The sequence below is a fragment of the Pleurodeles waltl genome, chromosome 1_2 (genome assembly GCF_031143425.1).
Source record: "Pleurodeles waltl isolate 20211129_DDA chromosome 1_2, aPleWal1.hap1.20221129, whole genome shotgun sequence".
In the NCBI taxonomy this organism is placed as follows: Eukaryota; Metazoa; Chordata; class Amphibia; order Caudata; family Salamandridae; genus Pleurodeles; species Pleurodeles waltl.
Genome location: NC_090437.1, coordinates 308,500,078 through 308,517,709, shown reverse-complemented (window position 1 = coordinate 308,517,709; position 17,632 = coordinate 308,500,078). Strand labels below are relative to the sequence as shown.

At 43.1% G+C, this 17,632-nt stretch overlaps 1 protein-coding gene across 1 annotated transcript in view; it reads right to left on the bottom strand.

The window, feature by feature from the left end:
- Window positions 1–11,405, bottom strand: part of LOC138299895 (solute carrier family 46 member 2-like) — a 140,597-nt gene extending 129,192 nt beyond the window's left edge. Inside the window, exon 1 of the mRNA XM_069238596.1 lies at window positions 9,899–11,405. Coding sequence (XP_069094697.1) covers window positions 9,899–10,994 — 1,096 coding nt within the window. The 5' untranslated portion in view covers window positions 10,995–11,405. The remainder of the gene's footprint in view (window positions 1–9,898) is intronic.
- Between the last annotated feature and the right edge of the window lie 6,227 nt (window positions 11,406–17,632).

The following is a 17,632-nucleotide window of genomic DNA, read 5'->3' as shown; positions in this document are numbered from 1 at the left end:
AGGGGCTGCCTGAAGCTGAGTTAAGGAGGCGTTGGTTAGTCCAAGAATAGGATGCAGAGCCATGACACACCAGCAAGGCCTCTCTCTAACCTACCACTGTGATCATGACATCAGTAATTCGCTTTTTCATAACATACATACACTGGTGGTTCAAGCGCAAGGACATGTGCCTTGCTCCAATGTCCCACTCTCACAGATAACCCTGCCGCTTCCAAAGAATGCTATTGTTTTGGAAGAAAGAAGGTGCCGCCATTTCAGAAAGGGGGCGAAGTTGTATCTCTTGAGCCCCTGGAGCATGAAGCTCCAACCCACTGAGTCAAATACCTCCTCAGTAGCCAGCACATGTGCTACTCTGCGCTAGACGTGTATTGTGTTGCGTCTATGAATGAAGCCAGTCTGGCCTGGATGCAACTGGTCAGCGATCACAACCATAGCTTAGAATTGACGTTCACACATCAGTACTTGCTTATGATTGCACTTTAGTATGACGTGCAAATGGTAGTACAGCGGTGTCATACTTTGTGCGCCTAAACGCATGCGGTTTAAAGGTTATGGTTTGGAAAAAGCACAGGTGGTAAAAGAAGTCAACCCCCTTTCAGTTACAGAGGCTTTGCTTTCACCTCGGAGGCCATGTTTCCACGCACTCTTTGTGTAACAGCTGCGTCTTTTGAGGGTATTCTACATTAAAAACATTCCATTCTTCTCAAGTGCACCTCTTTCAGCTTTCTGAAATAAATGCTGCTAGCCATAAACCCCCCAAACCATCACAAGGTACATACAAACCGTGGTTCACTCGGTTTCTCCAGGTTAACTGGGGCGATTTCCCTGATTATATCAACAGTGAGGATTTACCTAATGCTGAATTTGTAAACAAAATGAGAATAAAATAAGCACAGAGTCCCAAAAGTTTGGTTAAGAGCCTGCTTCTGGCCAAATGTCAAGGCTGTTTAATACCAACACTGCCTAGTCCTGATAACACCTCATGCCTAAATCTTTCATGACCCTATACTCCCTATCTCTTTATGTCACTCCTGAAAACTCCTTTATATCATACGTTTCACCCTTTGCCAACAGTTTCCTACGCTTCTCATCCTCCTCCTTTCTCCCTTTTCTGAATTTCTCACTCTAGCGCTGGGTCAGAATTTGATGGTGGAAAGCAAGTTCTGGTCCTCAAAGGTGAGTGTCAGTGTCCATAACCTGCAACCACCAACAGAAACTGAGCACTGGATTCTCCCGACATTCATGGATCATTTCAGAAGTGCACTCGAATGAAAAGAGGCCCCTGGAACCCCTTCACTTTACTCGCTTGTGATCTCCATCAGTCATTCCGAGTTACCTCCTTAATTAACTTTCCCACTCCTTCAAGCTACACTCTTGCCATCTGTTCAGAGAGGAAAGACATCCTACTTCCTGTGTTCTAGTTGAGGCCGACCAGAAGCTCCTCTGGCGCTCCCGCCGTGAAACAACAACAAATCTCATGGATTCTCCCTCCAGTTACTTCTTAAACCCTGAACACTTAGAAAGAAAAAATAACGAGGAAAAATAAAAATATTTTTCCTTGTTACGTCTCACTGGGGAAGGCTTAACATTTTGGCTCATTCCCAGATTTACTAACTTAAGTAAATCTTGGAATTGCTAAAGTCCATGGGTGGATGCATGGGAACGCTCATGCTTCACCCATGGAATTCCTCCCAGTTTGAAATGTAATGCATCGCAGAGCAAGCAGATGCTTTGTATTTACATTTCTTTACAAAGCCACGCACGGCCACTCTAATCAGGCCTTGTATGGTTTTACAAATTCCAAATAAGCCTTTCCGTTAGCTTGCGGCGCGTTGCCTGATGCAAGGGCAACAGAAAAGCTTAGTAAATCTAGGTCTAGAAGTAAGAGTGAAAATCCCGCAGTTGCTGTGGCCTGAGGATGCCATCTTGTTTTCTGAGCACCTGTCCAAACTCATCTTCACAAATGGCAAGGGCTGAGATGCTTCAAGGCTTGCTCCAGGACCTGCCTCCTGTGGAAAGCACCTTGCCAGACAACTGAGTGCTGCCACGCCCAAGCATGATGGCTGCACCACCCCTGTCTTGGTACTCGGAGAACAGTACAGCTACTTTGTGTTTTTGATCCAGATGGCATACAATAGAGCCCAAGAACTGTGCGCCGAGAATGTCTTGAGACTATGACCTTGCCTGCATAAGCACTGAAACTGTCCTGTACACTTGCATCCAGCTTCCCCACGCCTTGTTTTCGGTATGTGAACATCAACCAGCCAACACGTGTGCGGCCACTGAGTCACACACACAACCTGTGGCACTACTGTGTACCTGCTGAAAAAAACTGACACAGATGCTTGCAGAGCCCTCTTTGGGCCACTATGGGAGTGATTTTCTGATTATAATCACATGTGCATATTAACCAGAATCAATTGCAATTGAAACAAAAATATTGAGACATTTACAAATGCATTTTTCCTGGCCTATGCTTATCTACGCCTTCACTAGGCCTCATCTCCAGCCCGAACTCCCTGTTTTAGTCAATCCTTTCTTTCCCATTGACTGTATTGTTGCAATGCTGCTTTGAAGCTTGTCCTAAGGGACATCTTGCCTCATCTATCCTTGCGGTTAACACCTTCCCGGAACTCGCAATCTGGGGGCCATTATCAGGCAGATTATCTAAGTGATAGGGTCAGACACCCACATCACTCACATGTACAGCACCTAAAACGGAAGCTGTCACAAATCCCCCAGATGCTCCCAAGTACCACATTTGGTATCACGCTATTGCTGTAACATAAAAGCCACCTAGTATCTCTGCTCTAAAGAGAAAAATATTTAACTGCCCATTATCAGATCTTACTAGACTATGGAACCTTTCAGTGTATATAAGTGTTATTATTTTCATAAAGGTATTGAACTGATTAGACAAGCCAATTCTGTGTGTTGTTTATATGTTACTTGTGCCTAAGTTTATAAATCTCATTACCTTGACTATTCAAACTTCGTATTCCCCTGAAAGTCGAAAACTAACAAGGACCTGGTATTTCAGTGAGTTTTGGAGCAACACCCAACCACTGAGACTAAGAAATATAGATTGTCACAAAGATTGCCAGATAGCTCTGTGTCACCCGGGTTTCAGCGAGCTATCAAGGTCTTGATGGCAAAATGTGACGGTTTAGGAATCCAGCTTTCAAAGAATGCTAAAAAAACTTCCAAGAAAACCCACATATTTAGCATAAGTGATCTGTAAAATGGCAGCCAGACAGTATTATGAGGTTTATTGGGACAGTATGGCCACTGATGAATTCAAAACGCTTATAGGATCAAGGGGTCAAGTATGTAGAGTTGTACTAGGTAAATTAAGGTCAGGGCTGATGAAGGGGCAGGATGGCCATCTCTTGGACCCTTTAAAAACTAAAGTGAATAAAGACACAGTGTTCCCAGATCATGGGTCTCTGGACTAGCCAAAGCTCTGTCCCCTACCCAGTAACAAGTGTGCATTTAGGAAATTAGAAATGGGAAATGGAGATGCAAAGGTTTAGACGTCTTCAGGCTGGAAGAGCAAATACTTCCTTGAGAAAGAGAAAAGAAGAAGGCAAGCAGAAGGAGTGGTACAATTGAAGCACAAAGAGGAGTACCTAACAGAAAATAGATGCCCTGGTGCCATCTAGCTGAAGGATCTTGTGGTAGAATCTGCCAAAGTGGCACCTGCTACAGTTGGGAGAACTTCCCTTTAGACTGTTATTCTGCAGTGCCATCGTTTCCAGAAGGATATAGCTTCCTAGTTACGCTCTTGAAAATGACATGATTTTGTGGGTAAATATTCAAGCATCCAGGTGATATGCAGATGCTGAGTGAGAAGAAAGTGACCACTCTACTGATAGAGAGAGAGGAGTGTGAATATATGAAAAATGCAGTATTTTAGAGTGTTTGGTTGATCAAAGCTGCAAGAGTGCATAGAAAATATTCAATGCAAATTGAGAGACCTATATAATTAGCATTCTTGTATGCTTCTGTGGTTAGCCAAGGGAAAAGAAGGTGACAAGCTCTGAGGGTTTGTTCAGTCTTCTTTTGATGAAGCCACCTCTGGGTGTTTACAAGTAGAGCTTTTTCAGCATTTTTCTGATTCGCAGATCGCTGGCCTAGAGCAACCTGCAGCACATGCTGAAATGTGGATAGCGTATTGAGTAGGCTATCTGTGCCAGTGAGGAGGGGAAGTTCACAATCTTTATGACAGAGGAACAAGTACTGGATGCTAGGTACATACTTCAGGGTGGATGGTAAATTGACTTGGATTTTTTTGTACTTGCTATTTTTCAAGGAATATTTGGTACTGATGGATACATATATGGACATGATGCACTGTCTGAGGAAACGGTAGAAGGACTCCTTGACATCTTGTTGAGTCCTGAAATGCGGAAACAAGGAAATCCTTTGAATAATGCCCCGTCTCCATCCTTGTCTGGCCCCATAGGTGTTACTGCTTCAAATAGTCTAAAAGGTACTTGGCCTGTGATCTTGACACTCTTTGAGAGGATAAATGTAAAACAGCTTTTGGTCTCTTTATGAGCACGGCTATGTCTCGAATACAATTAACATCCCAGCTCCTATTTTATTAATTGGGCATATAGTCAGGTATTCAGAGGGAAAGCGTGCCTTCTCACCAAACAGTGACCAATTCAGTTTCAGTTCTTCACTCTCAAGATGTATGTGCAATCCTACATACTGCCACTGCAAACACATCGCACGTAACATATGCACTACCTGTTTAAGATACATGATACAAATTCTTACTGCTGATTGCTGATTCTTTCAGCGCCCAGGTCAATGGGCCTGGACCCCATGCGATTGGAGGATCCAGCAGGAATATTTTGCTAAGTTAAATAACCAGCTGTAGAGAACACCATAGATCGCCACTCACTACTAATGAGTCGTACTTGATCATAGCACCAGAGAAAAGAAAACTGAAACAGGAGGCCTTTTGGAACAGAAAGAGGTGGTGGTCCAGTCTCATCATTGATAAACATTCCCTTTCTATTTGAAAGGTAATTACCACTACCATTTTGCCACCTTATGGGCCTACTGTTAAAACATTTCCTTAAAAACGAACTCATCTTTAAGCTGCCACAATAAGGGGTGGACGGGTGCCTAATGTAAGAGAAACCTGTTTTTGAGGCTAGAGGATGCCCGTCGAAGCACGATCTAGTGTCGGGGAAATGGTTGGGCCATGTGGAATGACTGGTCGGTCACACTTAACTTTGTGCTTTGTCGTTTTTACCTCTTCTTGATTACCACCTTATGCCTGATATGTGCTATTGCTGATCCATCATGTCTCAAATTAATGATGTATCCAAATTTGATACTTGTGTAGTCTACTTCAGTGTTCTTATACTCAATAAAAGAACAATGAGCACCAGCTGGAATACATCTTTACTACTGCTCTTGCTTCTGTGCTCCTGGTACAGAGACATTATTCTCCCTTTACAGCAATTCACACATAGTACAATTCTTACATGTTGTATGTGCCCTGGCTTACTTTTTAATACCACATCCAGCCCTTCATTTTAACTAAAGATAGGTGAACAACTTGCATTGATGAGAAACCAGTAAGTTCCAACAATTTGTAGATGTAGGCTAGAGGATGTTCAAATTGTCTCACAAGCCAATTTATGCATCACTATAACCCTGAAACTGTTTGTTTGGGCTTCTACTGGGTGCTTCCTTCTGTATGGACAAAGCTAAACCTCCCTGATGAGCTATACGAATAGCAAAACAGTATCAGGGGTTGGTTTTGCTTATTTCAGGTTGGCTTGGATGGTATTATACCCATTCAAACCTGCAATACTGTGTCTGGGGTGGTGAAAGGCTTTTGTCATTTTACAGCTCGGCTAGGATGACATAATCCTATGATTAAAGAGTTTGCTGTACAAATGGCAAAATACTTTGTCCCTTTCTAGCTCGTGGTGGACAGCACTGTGCTAATTTCATGCTTCAAAACTGTACTAGAAAAACAGACATTTGAGGTGAGCAAATCTAGAGAGTCGTTGGTGTTGCAGGGTGCTCCTTACTGGAGCTGCTCTCCACCAAAACTTGACAACTACCCAGAATTCTCTCTTCTTTTTGCATATACATAGAGGCTGTCAGACTGTGCACTTCATCAATTAGTCTATTGAGGTGCCATTCACATTTTGCTTACACCCACCATAGCATACAGCATAGGGCAGTGGGTCAGCCCATTTCATCCACTGACTGCCTTGCAATGTGAGTGACGGTCTTTTGATTATCACAAATGTGCACCTGCCCAAAAAGTAGTGCAACTTAATGGCAGGACTTGTGCACATGGGTTACTGGCCCACTCCTTTATTTTTACATTCGTTTTATGTTTGGCAATTTTCTTTGCATATTGAATATATTTTCAAAAAAATAACTAAATGAAAAAAATGAACACCGAACTCTTGCCAAGGCTAGACCTATTGCCTTTCCCACTGTTTCTATTTGCTTGTGGAGTGAAATCTGGTTATTTAAAAGTGCTAAAACCTATGATTCGCTTCTATTTACAGTGGTATGAAAAAAATTATTTGACAGACCCCTTGTTCTGACACATCTTGTCTGGACAAAGTGTAGAAATTGCGGAATCCACCTATTTTGTGACTCACAGATTATAGATAATTTATGTTAACAGGTTATTAATTGCTAATACCCTTGTTTGTGGAAGCATTCAAGGCTCCACATATACACTGAGAAATAATTCTGTAAAAAATGTTGCTTATCCCAAAATGTTAACCTACTTTACAAATCCACATGATGATAAGCAAACTCAAAAATGTTGTCTATACTGCGTATGTTTTGATCAATGAATCTTCAGCACACCCTGGGTGACACAAATTTAGTTTGCCTTGCGAGGTCACCCTGTAACGAGGTTATCTTCTGCTTGTAGAACTTGACTCATGGATGACCTATGAAGGATAATCGTATTATGGAACCTTACCAAGACGATGTTGATGAGACAGAGAAACAAGAGGACCAAAGACAAGTTACTTTTTCCTACAGAAGCTCCAGGACTTTTTGGCCCCAGGGGCACTAAGAAATTTGACAGCGACTGGCACATTGCGAGATTGAGAGTTAGTGATGCCACAGTATTCTAGGGCCACTAAATGAGTTTAATTGCGACCAACGGCTTAAAGCAACTGGCTCTGAACATAAACTGTCAGTCCCATGCCTTTATGGAAAGCTATGGTGATACCGGACACTGATAAAATGTATCAGAGAAATAACTGCTCACAGACCAGACTTTTCCGGGTGGAGGCCTAGTTATACTTTTCTCAGACTTCGGTGGCAGAAGGCTACACCCACTGAGTCGTTTGACTCACAGAAATATTGAGAATGTTGAGTGAGAATTCACCGGCAGCTCCTGCTTTGGTAGCAGTCCAACAAAGTCACATTGACCGGGGACTTTGAAGATTCTGAGGAAAGAAAGCCTAGCTAAAGACCAACAATTGTCCAAATGTGTTTCTGGGATCATACCTCCACTCCAACAAATGCTAGACAGTTATAATAATATTTATTTTGTTAATTTTCAAATGCTCTACTTTTCTAATTCTTTAATAAGGGTTCTTCTTATCTGGTGAATGTACTAACCGGACATTAAGCTTTATTATGTGTCTTTATTGATGTCATACTATTGTTGGACCTAGAACCCAACCCAGTTCTAGATCAAGCTGTGAATGGTTGACCAAAGCTACCACGGGCAAGTAAAGGATATAAGGGAAGTACCTAGCTAACCCACTACAAGCTGTAGGATGCAGTGGCAACAAGGCAGAAGATACACGAGCACCAACCATAGTGATCCTTATCTGGCCAGGACTTAGGAGAATGGCCCATGCCCCATGTAGTTTATTGTTCATACAAGTGAAATTAGGATTATCTGATGTAACCGTTACCTACTGAAAACAGCACTTAGTTGTGATGAAAATTTTGGAGGATCATCTGGACTATACAAAACAGATTGAATTAAAAGGACGACTATGTACCTTAGTAAGATAGCAGCGAGAGCTAATGCGTTAGATGCAGAGGTCTCTAGCCAACCTCCAGAGCACCTGGTTCAAATCCAGGCAGGATCATTCACCTTAGCATCCTTCCAAAGTCTTCTAAGATTAGCACCAACGAATTGTGTAGTAACAACACATGTTAAAGTGCTACAAGATTGCAAGTGCTACATAAATACACAAAGAAGCAAGATATTATTCTAATGTTTATTTTGATATGCACACGAAAGGGCACATTTATCAAGAAATCACGTAGCGCTGCAAGCCACCGTTATGCGCTGCGTGATAGGAAAAGGGCAAGAATGCAACATATTTTACATTATAAGGAGTATTCCTGTGTTTTCCCCGTGCTGGCGCACAATTTGCTCCCTAGCGCCAATAAAGGTACCCTTGCACCGTGGTGCAAGGGTGTCTGCATTGCAGAGTGGATAGTTTTTGTGCAGGAAGGGACACCTTGCAGCAAAAAAATAATCATCTGGGGTTTTTTTCTTTTTCTATGTGTGCTGCAAAATGGAGCACACATAGAAAAAGGAAAAAGAGAGGAGAAATAAACATATTTCTCCTAGTCATGCCTCCTCTGGGAAGGAGTAGCATTTTGAGAATTCCCGGGTCAACCTGTAATGGTTAATCTGGGAATGTGCCAAAATACATGGGTATATGCATGGGGACACCCACGCATCACCCAGTGCTTAATTTGTAAACAAAAACATGCCAGTGCCTAAAGTCCTCCTTTTAAACATGCGGCTGCTGTAATTAAATGTGCAAGCACAGAATACTGGGGCAGCATAGTCCTGAAGCCATCTCGGGCCTATTCAATCCATTTACAGCCACTCCCTGCCCTTTCAGCTCACTCTTGCAGCTTTCTGCTTTCTCCCATTTTGGCACTTTTATATTTTTCTCTTCCTCCGTCTTTCCCATATGTGTCTTTTGCTCGCAGTAAATGCTTGAGGCAGAAAACTAAGTGCTGTCCCTCAAAAATAAGTGTTGGTGCTCCGCACCGGAAACAACAAGCACAAATTAAGCACTGGCTTCACCCATGGAATGCCTCCCTGGAGCAGAGTAAACAATGCAGCGATTTGACCTGTGTTGCATAACTCTGAATTTATCAAGCCATGCAGGAAAACTCAAGGTGGCCTTGATTGGCTTGATAAATCCGACCTAGGTTTTGCGTACCCGTGCACCACCTTGCTAGGCACAAAGGCGATACAAAACCTACGTAATTATCCTCCAAAATCGCTCACTCTGACACCCGCCAAGCATTTCTTCATAAATTGTGCTTCGTTGGAGCCTCAAAACATTTCTCCAGCCCAAACCTTCTAAATTCTGTCCAGGATGATGTTATGAATGAGTTGGTGTTAAACGTCAACCTGTGTATAAAACTGCAAAATGTGCTCAGAAAAGCTATTTCTCGAATATGAAGCCTCGGAAATGGGCTAAAATAGAATGTCAAAAACCTGTACATAGAAATGAATGAAAACATTCAAAAAAGCACAATCTTTTTTCAGAACAATAACCATGTAAAATCTGTGTAAGAATTTATACACATGCTCTAGAAGACATTTTCCATCCCTAGTTTTCTCTTAAACAGAATAACTGAATATTTTATTTTTCAGCAGAAATGACAAGTTCTGCCACCTTACTTCTAATTATGTTGTTTGTATAGCTCACCCTATATCAGTTAATTGCTTCTAGGTGCTTTTAGCAGTAGTAAGAATGCCAAACACAATAAGGATTACATAGATCTTTGATAATTATAAACAAACCAATCAAGTCATTGTGTAGTCCAAGCAGACTACAATAGTAGGATGCAGTAGCACCAAAAATGATCTATCTCTGACACAGTTTCGGAAAACTTTACTCACCAATAAAATAGAGAAAGGTCCACCTAACATATGCCATGATGAAAATACCGGCGCTGAAGGACGCCATCCCGATCATAATCATAGTGGTGTCTCTGAAATATCTGGAGAAGATGAAGACGCCTAAGAAGCTGGTGATGAAGATCATGTACCCTGCGGCATTGCTGTAGCCAATATAGACTGCCCCCCACTCTAACGGCTTTTTTATCAGGAAGAGGGGCAGTACATCCACAGCCCCGACCACGGCCAGATCATAGAGGACAGCGCTGGTGAAAAACAGTGCAATTATGGCCTTGGATGGTGGTCCCATGCGTTGTCTCTCATCCCGGATCAACGATGAGGATTGCTCTGGGCCGCCATCCAACAGCTTTGTTCTTTCTGTTTGCTCCACCCACTGTCTCCTGCTGATTCCACCACTGGCCAAGTTAGGTGCACTGTTCCCATTGCCCCCACCTCCTCCTCTGGGAACCTTGAGAACAAAAATGCTGTATATGACACAGAATAAATAAAACGTGAGGCTGCAGGACACCAGCACTGTGCCATGGTGATAGCTCACGTTGAAATGAACAAAGATGTGTCCGGATGCCAAGCTACCAATGAAACCGGCCAAGCCATAGGTGAGCTCGATGATGATGAGCCGGCGAGAACGCCCTCTCTCAGAAGAGTTGAGTGACCCCAGTGCCATGATGCCAGCCCAGTAAGTGGTGAAGCCTCCAGTGAGACCGTTCAGTGCAGCAGAGCCATACATCACCTCTATTGGCCAGTCCAGAAGTATCACAAGAAGGAGGAACAAACGGGATACGAGGTAGCCAAACAGGGGCACACAGATGGTGATCTTGTGGTGCTTCCTGTCCCCAAGCCAAGCAAGGACGTAGGCAGTTGCCAAGGGGCAGAGGCCAAAAAGCAGGTTGTTGATGATATAGAAGTTGGAGATGGCTATCTGCTGCTCTTTATCAGTAGGAGCCATTGCAGACGAGGTGGAGTGATTGAAATAGTTCTTGACCACTAGCAGCAGCCCGGTGTCATAGAAAGAACTGGCCAGCTGGGCCCCAGCCACGATGGGTTCTACCCATGACCTCCACATCTGGCAGTACTCCATGGTGACCTTGCCAATATTCCCGCCGCTAGTCAATATGCTTCAAAGTGGGCTCAAGGACCAACCAATCAGAATTTATCAAGCACAGCTTTGAAACTATTCTAAATGTGTATAAAAATAGCTCCTCACGTTTATCAAGACAGACACTTGAAAGCTTTGGTCGTCTTATCATCTCAGTGTAAGCTCGAACAGAAAATAAACGATCCTTCATTCCAGCTTCCTTGTTTTCGTATGTTCACCTGTCACAAAGCGTTATAATACCAGGCAGGCAGGTGCTGCTGAATTTAGGGAGTGAGTATCCCCGGTTCTGATAGGTGGCCCTGCCCTGAGGTGGCAGTTACCCGGAGCAGGGCTCAGGTGCCGCGTCGCTTCTCGGTCCAGTCTGCCGTGTTCGGACCCAGCCGGCGGGAGAGCGTCACACTTCCTGACTGGAGTTATTTTATACTCAGCAGATGGAGAGAGGGAGGAGTAGAAAAAAAAACTCCCTCTTAAACTTCCTGATTCAGAAACGGAAAAAAACGTAGTTTACGGATGTTCGTTGCGGCAGAAAGAGATACACTGCTTCACCAAGGAGTCACCTAAATGTTCTAAACACGTTGTGCCAGAGCGTGTACTTTCTATTTTTTCAAAGAACAAACGAATGGAGGAGTCTATGTTTTCAGAGTAGCAGCAGTGAGGCAGCGAGGTCATGTTTTCTCACTTCCTTTTTCTTTTTCACAAATCTCCTTTCCAAATGTAGTTTGGTCAGAGGTTGAGGTGCATTGACAAAGTATGTGACCTGCGAGCGAGTACAATAGGGGCGGGGCGGTGAGTGTGGGGACGGGGCCAAAGACAAAAGAACAAACTATTCTGTAAGTATTTTGTTGGTCATTCACCACCAGAGAAGTGCATGAAACAACTAAACCTTAAATAAAAAAACAAATGCAAGTTAAAGTAATGGCAGAGGAATGGATTATTTTACGTTATTAATCCTCAGTTTAATGCAATAACTGCTGACATCTGCATGTGTAACCGGTGACAGATTTGAATCCTGCTTGGCTCAATGGGAAATTGTGCCCTCTGTATTTATAGTGCTACGAGTTCCCAGCCTACGAGAGAAAGCACTGCAGATTTGTAAGTCATTATTATAACATGTGTTGCCACACGAAGTATGATAGACAGGCTCCAAATGTGCAAAAATATTTAGAGGCACATATACTAAACTTTCATGCGACGAAGGGCAGCAAGCAATGTTGCTGCATTGCGTGAAGGGGCAGAACTGCACCATATTTACAAAGATAAGGAACATTTCTAGTCTCTCCTTGTGCTGGCACACTCTTTGCCGCCTAGTGTCAACGCAGGTCCCCTTGCACCATGGTGCAAACCCTGCGTTACAGCCACGTTTGTTATAGTTCAGGAAGAGGCACCTTCCTCCACAAAAAAACAATCTTCAGAGGCATTGTTCTCTTTCTGTGTGTGCTGCAGAATGCAGCACATGGAGAAAGAGAAAATAAGAAGAAATAAATATATTTTTCTCCTTATTCCTCACTTAGGAGGGCATAGCATTTTGAAGCATCCCCAGGTTTACAAGTCTTTGTAAATCTGGGAATGCGCCATGATCCATGGCAGATGCATGGGAGCACCCATGCTCTGCAAATTAAATGCCTCCCAAGCTGAAATGTAATGTAACACAGCGCAAGCAGCTGCCCTGCATTACATTTCCTTACAAGACCACAAAAATCGGACCTTGCATGGATTTGTAAATATTACTGAAGTCTTCACGTTGTCCTTGAGTCGCCATACCTGGCACAAGGATAACACAGAGGCTTTATAAATATGGGCCTTGGTGTTTAAGATAAAACTAGTGTTTTTAAAAAATATATATTTTAGCAATTCACAACTAGTGTCCTTTCAAAGGACAAACTCTAAAACTTAGATGGTAACACCCTTACATTTGTGGCCGTATTTAATATGTGCATCGTAGAAGAGGAAGCACACTTCTGGATATTGATTGGGAATGGTAAATATTATACATATTTCATTACAATCCCTAGCAGCTTAGTAAGGGTGCAATGGGCCCAAATGCATGCAAAGATCATGGACACCTCTACCCCCAGTTAGGCAGTAAGTCTCAGCCACAACTGAGGCTCAGTGGGTTCCTCACACAAAGCCCTGGTGGTAGTACACCTGCTACCCAAAATATGCCAGGAGCATTTTGCGCTTTTCACAGCTAACCACAATAAAATGAAATACAATGCATGAGTAGCTACACTCGTCAAAGGTGGAGAAGAGAATATGTCTCACGGATTAAGATATAGAGAGCAATCTTCTGTGGGAGATTCTGGCGGCTATCCCATTTTACCCAGTCGTAGATCATGGTTAAATGGCTAGGAAGCCAATCACACTCACCGACAAGCCCTGCACAAAGGTTAAAAGAAGCTGCCCTTCGTGCGATTGTGGTGTCTAACTGTGGCAAAGAATCGCTTTAAAGTCATTAGGGCGCTCCCAAAAAATAATTGCAGCATGATTAGCAAAGTATTATTTAAGTAGTGTGTTGTCTAGTCTTTGGTGTCATTAATGCAGCAGAAGAACCCATCTGGAAGGCCCATTCAGGTACCTACTCCTGAACTCTTTTTAAAAGAATACAGATAAATTGAGCCCCAGGAAAGCTCAAAGACTGTCGTAGGCTCTGGTTATTGTAACAAGTCTGCTGGATTTTGGCGGCAGCACCACTGAGTGTAGGGAACTGAGTCTTATCCCAATGCCGTGTGACAGCTGTCAGCCTAACCCTTACCGGCTAGCTAGCAGCACCTCAAACATAACAGAGCTAGAAGTGATTTGTGGCAATGTATCGCATGACACTCAGACTCCTCAGGGAAGCCGTGGTGGAACAGATTGTACTCCTGTCTCTCAGTAACACAAGTCTCATACATTCAAAGACAAGGCAGAAGCAGAATCTTGGTTCAATAGGTTTTATTGAAGCAACTGCGTTCTATGAAAAAAAGGCATGAATGGTGAGTATGAGGATAATGAAACACAGCATTATTACAACGGTAAAAGAGTGAAACACAAGAAGAGACCCACCACATAGTCACAATATTGTGCCTAAGATTCCTGCCTACACTACTAATTTTCTACATGAAAGCAAGTAGCCATGGTAGCCCTGATCTGCCATTCTGGTCCCGGGAAGGAAGCCCAACCCCCATACCTGTGCAGAGGTAAAGAAGAGGTCTGTTAGACTGCTTAGAGTCCTCCCTCGTAGATGAAGAGGAACTAAAAGGTTTCGCAGAAATGGCGATGACGTGCAGCATAAGACGCAAAATTGGCTGGAATGTCCCCTCTTGGATGGTGTGGGCAGCATGATGTTTTATAATAACATATCTGTTGTTCTAAGAACTGCCCTGACATGACAACACATATTTGTCTGTGTAGGGTAGATAATGTACCCTTTGGACTGGCAATACCCGGAAAACATTGAGGACAGCTTTGAGTTGAGCACAGGATGAAAATATTGTTCAAAGAAAATGAACAACAGATTCTGGAAGGAAGGACAACTGATAAAAGTAATACAAAATATCTCCACTAAAATTAAACTTTGGTAAAACAAATAAAACATTATGAAATGTAACTAGGTAAAGGGGCACAAGCCTCAAGCCCAGAGCTAAATAATGTGCCTGGGTAAAAAGCTAAAATAACCTCACAACACCCTCCCCATTGTCGGTTCAAAGGTGTAGAGGTCTATAATAAAACCCATACTAAAATCACCTATGATACATTAATCACTAAAAGCAAGATAAAATATAGTGAATGAGATGTAATGTCCATGTTGACAAGCAAAACAGACCAAAATATAATCCAAATTAATAAAGGTCAATTTAAAATTTCTGCAAAACTCAAACATCAATTGAGGCCAAATGTCAGCAAATCAACAATTATCATGGTCTTTTAGAAAATCACCAATGTCATCAACTGTTACTGAATCCAGGTAAGACCACCCACTTCGGCAGAAGGTAAAGGAACCAGTTCGTTGAGTTTCGTTGCCTCTGCCATAGCTCTGGCTAAGGCGGCAGCATCCTGTGTAGTGCCCAGTGTTGTAGCACCAAGAGCCACGTGATCCACAAATGGTGGCTCATAGCAAGCTTCCTGTAGCAATCACAATCTTAATATGCATGTCTGGTAATGAACCCTCATCGAGAACACCAACAGACCAGCATCCAAAGGATCTGTGCTCTGCATGGTAAGATACACTTCTCGTGCATGGTCGAACGGGCACCTCAAACATCAAAATACAAGCTCCAATTTCGACCTATGAGCACACTGAAATGTCTTGGAAAATTAGTATTTAAAAGGGACTGTTTTTATGCGGATGACCTTGCCATTTGGAGGGCAAAGGTCTTGCGGGCAGATGTAAGCACCATGTGTTTCTGAAACAAAAGAGCCTTTAGTCTGCTCAGCTTATCAAAATTTACAATAGAAATAACAATATGAGGCCAAATTTCTGCTACTTTTATCTCACGCATGGGGGAGCACATTTCCGCAACATGTAACCATTTGGGAGACTGAAACTACTTAGGCAATTCCAGCTCACATTATGCAACAGCTGACTTTGTTCAGCATCACGTAACTCCCATTTGAGAGCACCTGGAACTCCGGATGAATCAAAGGAACAGGAACATCTTTCAGATAAGCTAAATTGGCAGCTGAAGCATTACATGCTTTGTGCAAGGACAGCTGTTTACAAATCATTGAATGACTTACAGAAGTCTTCCATTCTCTCCTGCTGAGAAAGATCTCTTTCATTGCATTGAAACATTTGTATGTGAAGGGTAGCTCCCACACCTCAAAGATGTAACTGTCTCCTAGCTTTTGAAATTTGCATAGAGGAATGTGCTTCAAATATAAAGTGAACTGACGTGCTGAAATGATTAATAACCCATTGTAATAACCAAACTGCACAGTGAAAGGCAACTTTTCTAACTTTTCAATGTTTAACAGAACGTACGTTGCTTCTTTCTTAGCCATTATATGTTGTTGTTGCATCAAATTAAATGCGGCAAACAAATCCCTGGAGCTGACTTGTTGGCAGGGTACGGGACCACTTTTCAAAACTTGTAACGTTCAACCTAACTGCATAATGGACCTAAGCCTACTCTGTCCATGTTATAAAAATGACATGTCATTTTGTATGATGGGAATTGCAGATGAAACAATGTTGTTAAGTGTGTATATGTAGTTGGACAAGGTGTTCACTCCATTATCTACAACGGCTGCAGCTTTCTGCATATTTTCCTGATCTATTTGCCTCAACCGGCTTCTTTCTGTGAAAGTTTCCATATTTCATTATATATTGCATATAAGATGCGCTTTGTGCGTGGTTTTCAAGAAATCTTGCAAATCAGTGTTTTATGACAGGAGACTAAGGTGTTCTTTATCAGCTGTTAATGTGGAGGGCTTCAACCATAGTTGACATAGTTTTCCCACGCTATATGTAGTGACGATATCAGAGTGTTATGATGATATGTAACAATGGTCAGGTCGGCTCACTCTAAAAACCCCTGTGGAGTTTATAAAACGCGCATGACAACCATTTGTGTCCACTGGTCATAATAACCACCCGTTTGGACCTGAAAGTGTTGAATTAAATGTTCCAGTTTGGACCCACCCGTTGATCTGTTCTCCAGTGGCGTTTAAAATCTTTTGCCATTTGCTAAATTTAGTTGGTGAGGGAATACTGGGCACATTCAGGGGCATATTTATACTCCGTTTGCGCCGAATTAGCGTAGTTTTTTTCGACGCAAATTCGGCGCAAAACCAACGCCATATTTATACTTTGGCGTTAGACGCGTCTAGCGCCAAAGTATGAGGAAAGAGCGTCATTTTTTTGCGTGAACGCCTTCCTTGCGTTAATGAGATGCAAGGTAGGCGTTCCCATCCAAAAAAATGACTGCGACGCAAATGCGTCGTATTTATACTCCCTGGCAAAAATCACGCCCGGGAGTGGGCGGGTCAAAAAAACCCGCATTTGCGCCGCTTTTTAACGCCTGGGTCAGGGCAGGCGTTAAGGGACCTGTGGGCTCAAAATGAGCCCACAGCTGCCCTCCCATGCCCCCAGGGACCCCCCCTGCCACCCTTGCCCACCCCAGGAGGACACCCAAGGATGGAGGGACCCACCCCAGGGACATTCAGGTAAGTTTAGGTAAGTATAAATATTTTTATTTTTATATTTTTTTTGTGGCATAGGGGGGCCTGATTTGTGCCCCCCTACATGCCACAATGCCCAATGACCATGCCCAGGGGACAGAAGTCCCCTGCGCATGGCCATTGGGCAAGGGGGCATGACTCCTGTCTTTACTAAGACAGGAGTCATGTAAATGGCGTCTGGGCGTCGTTAAAAATGGCGCAAATCGGGTGGAGGCGATTTTTTAGCGTCAACCTGACTTGCACCATTTTTAAGACGCCCTAACGCCATTTTTCCCTACGCCGGCGCTGCCTGGTGTACGTGGTTTTTTTCCACGCACACCAGGCAGCGCCGGTCTGCTTGCGCCGGCTAACGCCATTCAATAAATACGGCGCCCGCATGGCGCTTCAGAATGGCGTTAGCCGGCGCAAAAAATGTTGACGCTAAACTGCGTTAGCGCAGTTTAGCGTCAAAAAGTATAAAT